The sequence below is a fragment of the Thunnus thynnus genome, chromosome 7 (genome assembly GCF_963924715.1).
Source record: "Thunnus thynnus chromosome 7, fThuThy2.1, whole genome shotgun sequence".
In the NCBI taxonomy this organism is placed as follows: domain Eukaryota; kingdom Metazoa; phylum Chordata; class Actinopteri; order Scombriformes; family Scombridae; genus Thunnus; species Thunnus thynnus.
In genome coordinates this window covers 7,881,519-7,893,226 of record NC_089523.1, presented here as the reverse complement: position 1 = coordinate 7,893,226, position 11,708 = coordinate 7,881,519, and the positions used below count along the sequence as shown (strand labels likewise).

Genomic DNA, 11,708 nt, shown 5'->3' with positions numbered 1-11,708 from the left:
TAAAATTAACTATTGTTTTTGATCTGATGCATTATTTCTTACCCTGCATTGGTGCAGGTGGTGGAGGCAGGACAGGGGGCACAGTGCAGGTTGGCGGGCCATTGGCAGATGAAGAGGGGTTGGAGAAGAGCTCCTCTGACGGCTTGGTGAAAGAGGTGTTGATCTGGCTACACAGGGCGTTGATACTACTGTCTCCTTCACCCGGCATCCCCATATCCATCTCTAGTACTAGCAAGAAAGGGACACACAGAGGGAGGCAAGGAGGAAAAAGGAGCGGGTCATGGAAATAAGGAAAAGAGTGAGGAGGAGAAGTGAAATGGGAGATGAGGAAAATGGAGTAGAGGGACAAACAAACAGAAAGTGGGGAAAAAAATATTCATTCACTTATGTAACAGACCCAATTATCATGAAAAGCATAGAAACTGGAGCACATGAAGACTTTGATGGAGGCCACTGTTGACCTACAAAGCGTCTAAAACATAAGGTTCTCAACACAAACATGGCATTGTGTTAATCAGGAACTTCTTACTAAATGTAAAAAGGTTCGTAATTAGTCAAGAAGGCTTACAGTCCCCTTCACTATATATGTAGCGTTATGTTCTCCATGTAGATTTTATGTCATTGTCTTGTGTGTCTTATGCAATGGGACGACTCAGACAGAGGTGAATTTGGCTTAGTTTATCCACGTTTTTAAACCATCTGTAACTGATCCAACCAGCAGGGGGATTAGACAGCGTAATGTTCCTGTCTGACTTTGGTGTGGACTACAGCTTTTAAACCTCTCATACACGGACCACAGATATAAATAGATATAATATCTAATTCCCTGTTCCTTGGACCACCTCCCTCGTTTTCACCGGCATCTCTATCATCTTTCCTGCTTCTTCTCCGGATTTACTGTCTCCATCTCTGCTGGACAGAGATGGAGACAGTAAAGTGTCCAACACACTTGAAAGAGAACTGGTTGTTGCTTTTTTTGACACAAAAGTGGTATTAAAGTGAAGTTAATTAATTAATTTTTTAGCACAGATGGCCACAGTGTGGTTCTCTGCCCAACATGCCATTCAAGCCCACTCCTTAACAGTTTCTCTCCATCATCTGTGTGCACTCTATGGCTTGAATTGAAGTGGAGGGTGCAGAGGGCGCTGGAGGCATGTGTAAGGTCTCCCATTAAAGATTTCTCGCTGCTTTGTTTGGCAACAACCGGCAACCCTGTGATCTTTCTCTTTCCCTATTCTTGTCAATGTCCCACAGAGTTCAGATGCACTCAAAGCACTTCATATGTGTGTCTCTATATGTGTGTGTGTGTGTGTGTGTGCGAGCGTTTCTGTCAATGCAGTAGCAGATTTAAGGGCCGGTAGAAGGCTTGCTGAAGGCTAACCAGGACAGCTGATTGACCGCACAAATCAATACACACTTTGTTCAGAGAGTCACAAGGGAGCAGAGAGGCAGTGGAATTGGCTGCTACTGCTTACTGCTTGCATCTGTGTATGTGTGTTTGTGAGAGAAAGTGTGAGAGAGCAAGAGAGGAAGAAAGGCAGACCACTGTGTATGAAGGATTCAAATTGCATCAAATCCACCACCACTGGATACATACACACTACCCATCCTGGGAGGAGGCGATACGTATATGGAGTGAGAGTGGGAGTTGAATATTGTGGTTTAGTATTCCAGTCAGAGGAGTCCACGAGTCAACTCTCTCATCTCTCCTAATGACTATAATCAGCCTTGCTACTAAGCGCTCTGATCCTGTGGAACCACACAGAGAGGATGTGTATATGTATGTGTGTGTTCCTGTGTATGTGAATACACAAACCTGTAGTAGGGATAAGTCAGGTATTATTAATTGTCTTTAGTCGAAAGCTAAGAGCCCTCAAAGTCGCACAGTCCCAGCAATCAGCGCTGTCGCTAATAGCAATAATAACAGCACTTCACATAACTGCTTTTTATCTCGGCCCTCATTCAGTGGAAGCGTCAGGATTAAACTGGAGAATTACACCTTGTCTGCACTACCAAAACATGAATACAAATGCATCTGAGATGTGCTGAAGGTTTATTCTGTAATATGATTGTTCAGACCTTTTCAGACAAGGGTCAGTGATGTCACACTGAAGCCAAATGGAAAATGTAATATCGCTCCAATCTGCAACAGCAGTGACGCAAGTGGAGCGTACAGTCCCCATGTGTAGTTTCTGTTGGAGTGTACAAGCAGGAACAACGTTGCTTGACTTCTTTGAAAATCAATTTGGGGATTTAAGTCTGTCAAATCCTTTGAAAAAATCTTTTGTTTTTGTATTTGCAAGAGAGAGGTCTGATCTGATTTCATTCTAGGAATTTTGATATCGAGTATAAATAAGATGAAGATGAATCACTTCTAGATACAAGACCTATGAGGTTTGTTGATGTTTCAGCACAGTTTTAGCCTTTTGCATCCGTTGCACAATCATCCACCTCTAATGGTGGTGAGTTAGGTTCCTCTCTGACAGCAGATAGTAAACATGCTTTTATAATGGTTTTTCCCAGATGTCAGCTTTAATGGTGTCAATCTAAAAAAACTACTTTAAATGTTCCTACTTCAGACCCAGCAGTATTATAACTGTGTTTATTTTATTGTGTCTATGGTCTAAATGATGTTTCAATGTCTTTTCCGCTTGAAATAAATCCAAACAAATTATGACTAGTCCCTCTATGGGACTGTACAAAAATTACTGGGATGAGGAGGGCTGAAGTTAAAAGAAAAAATACATAACACCCCCCACCCGCCTTATAACTTTTGTACCTAACCCCAGCTCTTTTACATATTAAGTAATTTTAACAACCAAATCACCCTTATTGACAAATGAATGTAGTACAAAGGGGTCACAGCAGCAGAAGGTTGGGACCCTCTGACCCTAATAAACAGAAGATAAGAAGAAGCACACAGCAAAAGAAGGTCCCTTGGTGAACACTTGTGACTATAACTTCAAGAACTCGTCAACTCACCAGGGTTCTTGGCCTGGAAGTCGGTCTTGCGTTGCAGCGTGGATGGCAGGTCATTGAGGCGGAGCGACAGCTGCCTTTTGAAGGGAGAGTTTTTCTGGCTGAGGGCAGGGAATCCCCTGAAGGATCCTTGACGCACCAGCTGCTCAATAGGCGCGTGGCGGCGAGGGATGGCGTGAGGCCCGCCAGGTTCTGGGCGCTCCATAGGGGACGCCGCACCCTCGGGTGGGGAGGCGGTGCCAGGTGGCAGGGCTGGGATGGCAGAGGGCTGGTCTGGAGGAGGAAGAGTGGAGAATACATAATCTATAAATATGATATACTATCAGTGTCGTCAGGCTGTGAGTTTCCTGTGTACGCGCTTGACTTTGAACTTTTTTGGGATCAAGTTACATGTCTGTGACACTTTGAAATATCATCCCACCTTTCTTCTTATCCTGCAGTTTGTCATCTCGCTCGCTGCTGCTGCCCTGCTGGCTGCAGGAGGAGTTGGCGCGGAAGGAGCCCTCACGAACAAATGAAGTGCGACTGGCATCAAAGGACGCCGTCACGCCACACTCCTTCTCCCTGCGCTGCTTCCTCTCCAGACAGGCGGCAAAGGCACAGCCAACTGCATGGCTCAGTCTCTCTCCCTGGTGGAACAAAAAAAAAAGAACAAAGAAGAAGAAAAAAACTGTGATTAAAACACTTTACAGCTTTAAAGTATGACCTACACTTAACCTGGACTGATCAATGAGCTATAAATCTACAAGATTATAATTAATCAGAATTTTGAAAGCAGTTTGAGATGTATTGAGACTTTGCAGACAGAAAACAAACTGAACAACTGAAAGCATGACTAGGGCTAGCGCACTTCTACAGTCTTCAGTGTAAACTGTGCTGACTGTGTTTTTTTCTACAGAGGTTTTCTATAGACGACATGATTGGTGTTCATGTCAACCTTCAAATCAAGTTCAACCATCCCCATACTATACAGCCGTCACAATGAGGAGGAGGAATAGGAGACGGTTCAGTTTAGGATGAGCAGATAGAGATGTGGAGAATGTGTAGTGGAAATAGAAACAGAGATGGATAGATAACTCCGCAGGCTTCTGTCTAATCCCCTCTCCTAATCCCGCAGGTCTGTGCTGTGCTCTCCTCCATCCACATTAATAATCCAACTCACGGTCTAAGCTGATGAAACCACTGCAGGGTTGAAAACACAATGCACCGTGACGGCATGGGCTCAGATTCTGTTGCAGTTGTCTTTACATTTCAATATTCCTCATCATCAAGGTCAGTGAAACAGAAACACCAGAGGTTAGAAATCAAATAAATATGATATGTATAACATTCTAGTATGAGTTCAACACTTGAAAAAGAGATGCAGCTAACTTTTCATTGATTAATCTGTTGATTTTTCTCCATTTACCTATTAATTGTTTAGAATATAAAATGTTAGAGTCCAAGCTGATGGCTTGTTTTGTCTGACCAACAGCACCCACAGACGTTCAACTGCAGTGGTGGAATGAAACTAAGTACATTTACTAAAAGAATGGTACTGAAGTACAACTTTAAGGTAGATAATTAAAGAGTGTTTGAATTTTATGCTACTTTATATTTCTATTCCACTACATTTTGGAGGTATATATTATACTTTTTACTCCACTACATTTATCTGACAGCTGTAGTTACTGGTTACTTTTCACATTTTACCTTAAACCAACATATGATAAGCTCATATAATAAAATGCATTGTGACCCCTTTCAAAACAGCAGTGTCTAATAATGTCATATATAATAATATATCAGTTACAGCGGCCATTTTTCTGCATAATTAGTCCCATTCATTTGATACTAAAAGTACATTGTGCTGATAATATTTCTTTACTTATACATGAAAATAAAGGATCTGAGTAGTTCTTCTGCCTCTATTCCATTCACATTCATATAAAACTGAGGAAATCAGCAAATCTTCACATTTTAGAAGCTTGAACCAGCAATGGTGACAAACAAAATTGTTGTTGATTACTTTTTTGCTCATTAACTTATTGATTACTAGACTAATTGTTTTAGCACCTTCCATTGATAAACATGAAAAATGGCTAAGCTACGAGACTGAAACACCCCATTGGCTTCTAAACTTAGAAAGTTAAATAACAAAGTATGGAGAGACCCAGGAGGAGATATGGAAGGTTAATTGCCTCCTCACCGAGTCTTTGAGAGCCATGAAGCAGTGGCACATCCACCGTCTGGTGGTCCCGTCCCGGCAGATGTAGGAGAAGGCCTTGTCATAGTTTCGATCAGGAGCGCAGAATGAAACCTTCTCTATGGTCTGGTCCACAATGAGGTCCTGATAGAGACACAATGGAAAAGAGACAGAGAGGTCAGAGAGAATCAGATTTGACAGCTCACACAGTACAACTGAGTATATCGAGTTGCTCCAGCAGGAAGATTTCATCAAATCACATTTGACATGGTTTTGTCTTTCTAACTGCAGCTTAACCGATGACAGACAGGAGATATAACTACAATACTGAGCACACCAGCTCATAGACTGATCCAATACTTGACACATGGCTTTCAACCTCAGCTAAAAACCCTTCCCGCTCCAACCTATTTACACATCTACCAGTGACAGAAAAGAGAGCGACTACAGACTAACGACACTGAACCCTCTTTTAATCTCTGGGATGTTTCCACCACTTGCCCTTCTTTCTACAAAAGGGTTATTCAGCCCGTCTCAGTGTCTATAGTGACTATAGAGGAAGCTAAGAGGGGCCTTTCTCTTTCTCGGTGTACATTAAGGGGCCCCCAAGCTCACCTCTTGGACTCTCTGGAAAAAGCAGAAAGAGAAGGAAAACAAGAGCCGAGAGGGAGAAGAAAGGGACGAAAGAGACAGAGGGCTCACACACTCATCCACACACGTCCTTCCTCTCCTCCAGCGTTGCAGAAAACAAAGAGAGGGGAGGATGAGGAGAAAGGAAGAGGGCGGACGAGGACGGGAAAGGAGAAGAAAAGAAGGAGGGATGTGGGGATAAAGAGGTGGAAGAATAACAGTCCATTCATTGTGAGCCAATTAGGGAATGAAGGGGGACGCTGGTACCGAGGTGAAAGGCTGAGCAGAGAGCAATGTGTGTGTGCGTGCGTGTATGTGTGTGTGTGTGTGTATGTGTGTGTGTGTTTCAGAGGTTTATGATTCTGTATGCTCATGTGAGGTGTGCTTTTGAAAGTGTGTGCTTTGCATGTGTGGGTAAAGGTGACTCAGATCATGTCACTACATCACTGAAAAGAAGAATACAGCACAGCAGCATGTGACTCAGAGAGTCTCTGTGCCTCGAGCCCAAAGGAAAGACTGCTGAACAGAGAAAGACTTTACTCTTTCTTTCTACTGATTCATTATGAAGGTCATGTGGAGCTGTGGTTCTAATGAACCCACATGTCCTGTACACATTCTGAGTCTGTGGAAGTGGGTTTGAATAATGGCTGTGTGGGTGTTATTAAAGATGGGCTTGATGATTCAGAGATGGACGCTGGGCTGATGAAGAAAGGTGATGAGGTGGCACTGAAAGAAACAAAGAAGGAAGGAGGAGGAGACTTTATGCATTATAATTGTTGGCTTTCTAATCAAATTTGATTAAGTTGACTGTAATGTGCTTAATTAGAAATGCTAATGAGATGTATTGAAAATAACAACAGTGGGGGGTAAAGATTCACACATCAGTACTGTAAGACTAGCGAGTCCTTTCTACTGTCTACATTCAACGAGTTAAGTTAATTGTAGAGCTGAAACTATTAGTCAATTAATTGATTAGTCGATCAACAAAAAAAACAAACTGGCAACTATTTTGATAAGCAATTAATCATTTAAGTCATTTTTAAAGCAAAAATGTCAAAATATTCTCCAGTTCCAGCTGGTCATTTAGGAAGATTTGCTGCTTTTCTTCATCTGTGATAGTAAATTGAATATATTTGGATTTTGGACTGTTTGTTTAACAAAACAGAAATGTGAAGACGTCAACCAAGAAAATTTGCAGATTGATCGAAAGTGAAAATCATAAGTTGCACCCCTTGTTAATTAGAACCAGGGGCTGGAAATTCCTGTGAATCTCATTTAACATCATTATAATATATCAGTTTTTGTTTAAAATGCACTTATAGAGGCAGTTGGGCTGGAGAGAAATGTGATTTAGACAAGAAAGCAAACACACCTAACTCATTTTATTCTTGTGTTTGACTGATTGATTGTTGTTCACCTTCAAAGTAAAGCTGCCATTATTATGTCAATCTTTTTCTTATTGTCAGCAAAATCCAATGAAAAGACCAAAACCATCAATGCATTAGTTCATCTCTCAATACTTCATACCCTGCCTGTGGCACACAGCTCCAAGTGCATTTGTTCCTCCTGAGGACATAAATCTATTAAAATGGGTTAAAATATGCAGCTTAATTAAAAGAATCCTGAGTATTTTCCTAAAACAGTTGGATATTGTATTTGTGCATTTGTGGGACTATTTTCAGTGGCGGATTAAATGAGTATTTACTGCAGCAGGACAGTGTGAGATTGACTCAAAGTAAACATTTATTGTAATGACTGTTTCAACAGTGTGGCTCACTGATGTGTTTTGTTAGCAGGATCGATTCATTGTTGGTTTTAGTCTTTTAATGAAAATAAGACAAACATAGAATATTCCCAGCCTTTTCCTTAAAATGTTTAGATTAGATACATCACCGAGGAGGAAAAAAGAGGAGGGAGATTAAAGTGGAGGAGGAGAGGAGAAAGACCGAAGGACTGGAAGAGGTATGAGGTCATGTGTATGGCCTCCAAACAAAAAGAAGGGGAAAGCGAAAGAGGGAGAGAGGCTTGTCCTTTGGGCTCGCTCTCTCCTCCATTCTCTGCTGCTCTTTATTCTCCTCTGCTTTCAATAGAGCCACAGCTAGCTGCACTCACTGTAGGAGGCCTCCCTAGCCGCCAGACACTCCTCAAGTGCATGTGTGTGTCTGTGTTTACTTGATCTTCCCTCCCCCACTAAGCACCTTCAGCAAGCAACCATGAGTCACATATGTCAGCTCTGAAACTACACACACACAGACACAGGCCCAAACTAGCCTGGGAGCATCAAAACAATAGATGCATACTGGGTCCTTCTGTTGTCAGCCTCGGCATCATCAAACTAGGGCAGAATGAGAATTTGTTGCTGGTCTCAGGAGGGAAACTGTCCACGTGTCTGACTGGAATACGTATATAAGAGAAAAGTTGGATTTCTTTTGCCACTACTCTGTTTCTGTCTTATTGATCAAAAACTCTATGTTTTGCTTTCTGGTTGTTGTAAAAGGACGAGACTGGAGACAGAGATAAATTACCTGAGTGCTGTGTACTGTAAATGACTGTAGGACACACACTTCCATGTCCTTGTTGCCAGAAGTGAGTGATGAGGTAGGTAGAAAAGAAAGAGACAGGAAAGACAGAAAGGAGGACAAACAAGGAGACAGAGGCAACACACATGCAGCAAAATGTTTGCTTACCTTAGTTTTATCATCCACCACCCTGAGTCCATCAGCTGAAACCCACAATACTGCCTTCACTGTCTTTTTCCCACTCTGGAAGGACAAAAAACAAGAGAGAGTGAAACATTTATAGCATAACGGGAGACTGACCAAGTCGTATACCGAACGTATTTAATTTCACCAGGTGTTCCTAAGCAAACTCCGTTCTTATAGTGGTGTGATTCACAAGCTATTAGCATATAAAGGCACTTATCCTGCTGTTCACGGTTGTGTTAAGTGTTTCATTGCATCTTTAGAGCAGATGAGGTTGTGGTGGGTTAAGAGTGGAGAGGCGGGCAGAAGGAAAAACTGTGCCAGCTGGCATTAACAGTCATTTCTCCAGAGGAGGGCACCAGGCAGAGTTAATAACACACTCAGCATGGGCCGGGCTAAAAATACACAGGCTAAAAAAGCAACATTCCACTCCATGTGAGTGGAAGTGTGTGTGTGCGTGTGTGTGCATATGAGTCGGCATATGCGGGTGTGAGTAAGGGAAACAGAAAGCCGGTGCACTGCAGAAAATGGCTTTGAAACCCACAGCGAGCCGATAAGGAGCCTCAATTTTTGCATAATCCCATTTAGAGGAAGAGAGAGGGAGTGAGAACGGAGGTGAAGAAACTGAGAATGATGGAAGGAAGAGAGGGGAGAGGGAGAGGGAGGCTAAATGAGGAGGTGGAGCAGGGAATTAAGAGAAAAAAATAACTGTGGAAGAAAGTTTTCAGCACGAGCAACTGCAGAGAAGACAGAGCGCGGCTTAAGAAAGATGCTTGATCCAGCGGGGAGCACCGAAAGAGAAAAACAAATGAAAGGAAATTGTTGCAAGAGTAGAAAGAGAGAATGCATTAAACATTTTCTCCCGTATGCATTAAACTGGCTGTGATTCATTTAACAGCATTTCTCTCTCAGATCCTCTGAAAGCGTTATATAAAGTTACATTCCAACTTGGGGAATCAATGTGAGGATGAGTGCACATTTTTCTACACTGAATACAGAAAAATGTTGGCCAGTTTAATCCCCATTACCCCCCCCCCCCCCCCCCCCAAAAAAAAAAAACAGCAATAGCAAAGCTTGGGAAGGTGATGAAGAAAGTTGCACAGACTGCTGTTTTCTACACCACAGAGTGTGTGTCTCTGCATGTGTGTAAGTCTGTCTGACACTGGCCGGCCTGTGTCACTCTGTTCACACGCTCCTTGTCCAAATCCAGCTTCCCAGGGGTGCAAACTGTGTGTGTGTGTATCAGTGTGTGTTTGTATGTGTGTTTGGTAGCCCTGATCTCATTTTCTGCTCTCTTGGGTGTAGAAGGATCAGACAGACAGAAAGACAGATGAGCAGACAGACTGACAGATGCACAGACACAGACAGGAATACGGCCCATCAGGGAGGGTGATGTGAGACATGAAAGAGGTAAAGAGAAAGGTAACTGAAGAGAGTATTGAATGTGTGTGTGTGTGTGTGTGTGTGTGTGTGTGTGTGTGGGATACTCACAACTTTTAGCTTCTTTACCGCCTCCTCGCATACATGCATCCCTCTCGACTCCTCCACCTCTACCAACCCCAGGTACTGCAGAGAAAGAAAGAAGGCAGAAATCTTGTTAGCCAAAACAAAACAGGTGTTTGTTGCATTTCGCTGTTTTTATGTGTTAACAATACTGTTCATCTAACCTTCATACCACTAAAGAGAAAGTCAAAACAAAAGAAAGAGACAGAGAAGTGACATAAAAACAACCAAAGTCTCATTAGTCCCTATCAGTATTTCTATAAGTGCTATGAAATTGACAGGCAAGTAGCTAATAAGCACCCATACTGGATTTACAGCCGCATGCTGCTGCAGATAATGAGGACAGGAGAGAGAGAGGAGGACTGGAGTAATTTATAGCCTCACATCCCCTTCTGTTGTCTCTCCGGTGTTCAGCTCTGTGGTGTACGGAGAGCCCACAGGGACACAATTAAAGCTCCCGCAGTTCTGCTAAAGTCAGAAGACAAGTGACTAGGATAGAGGAAGATGAGTTTTCAGAGTTTTAAGGAGTGCTCTGAGTTTTGGGTAGATTGGTCCCTGAACTGAAATACTCATTGTAAACAAACTGTGGGCAAACTGTGACAGTTTTGTGAACGAGAATTTTACATTTTGAGCTAGCAGAAGGGAAATACTACTTTTGGTTGCCAGAGGAAGTGAAGGTAATGGGCAGTGTAGGGAAAGTTACTTGAAAAATGTAATAAATTACCCATTACTAATTGAAAAAGTGATTCTATTACTACTAATTACTGAACACCAAAAGTTCAGTAATTAGTAGTAAGTACTTGCACTGCTTGTTAATTTACTTTTGTTAGTCAGCACAGCTGCGTCAAAGGTGCCTTTAAACAACCCCAAATCCTACACACCCTCATAATCTGTGTTTAGCACATGTAGAAATAGAGAACAAGACATTATAGTTTAATAAGCAGCCAGTTTACATTTACAAGATTTTTACTGACCATGAACAGCTAGTTTAACATTAGCAACAATGACTGCACAGAGGACTCCAGAGGTCCTGTCCTCACAGTAAAGCCACAGGGTTCACACAAAACTCCTGAATGTAGGCTTACCAGTCGCTAACGTTAGCAAAAAGCACTCCTCTCTTTGTACCTTGTTTGAACCTCAAAGCTTACTTTTGATAACGTTAGCAAGCTAGCTATAGACAGAGAGATGTAAATATGACAACTTTGGAGTTGCTGGGAGTCACATTTCTTCCCTTTTGGTAGATACTAACCACCTTCCCCCGGCCCCTGCGCCAAGCTAACGCGTACCAGACAGGCCTATTCATCAGAGACGCAGAGTCCATACTGATATCAACCCTTCATCAAAATCCCTGTAAGTTAAGTTAACAAGCTCTACTGAGGACACATGAGTAAATTTTGTGTCTGTTTTTTTCTCTTGGAAAACTTTTCCATTTTCCTCCCCAAAGTTGCTGCTGTTCAAAGACTCAACTTTTCTCTCAGTATTAAGCTTAAGAACGCCATTTTGGGTTCTTTTTTTTTTTTTGTTCTCCGATACAGTTCAGCAGCTCTTGAAGAGGCATTAATAATAGTACATAACTTGTGAATATATTTGGCGTGAAGGACAGAGAAGTGAGAAAGAAAAGATGAACAAGGGAACAAGAAGGAAAGAAAAGCAACGATAAAGAGGCTGAGAAGTTTTTTGCTAACATCTCTCGCTGTAAAGCTCACAAG

At 42.2% G+C, this 11,708-nt stretch overlaps 1 protein-coding gene across 10 annotated transcripts in view; it reads right to left on the bottom strand.

Moving 5' to 3' along the window:
- The window catches only part of numbl (NUMB like endocytic adaptor protein), a 58,843-nt gene that overhangs the window by 3,923 nt on the left and 43,212 nt on the right, over nucleotides 1–11,708 (bottom strand). For 6 of the 10 annotated variants that reach the window (XM_067594088.1, XM_067594087.1, XM_067594086.1 and 3 more), the window contains 6 exons: nucleotides 9,988–10,062; nucleotides 8,482–8,556; nucleotides 5,168–5,308; nucleotides 3,401–3,608; nucleotides 2,983–3,252; nucleotides 43–228 (listed from right to left, as the gene is read on the bottom strand). In XM_067594088.1, coding sequence (XP_067450189.1) covers nucleotides 43–228; nucleotides 2,983–3,252; nucleotides 3,401–3,608; nucleotides 5,168–5,308; nucleotides 8,482–8,556; nucleotides 9,988–10,062 — 955 coding nt within the window. The other 4 variants (XM_067594091.1, XM_067594092.1, XM_067594089.1 and 1 more) reach the window with 4 other exon arrangements.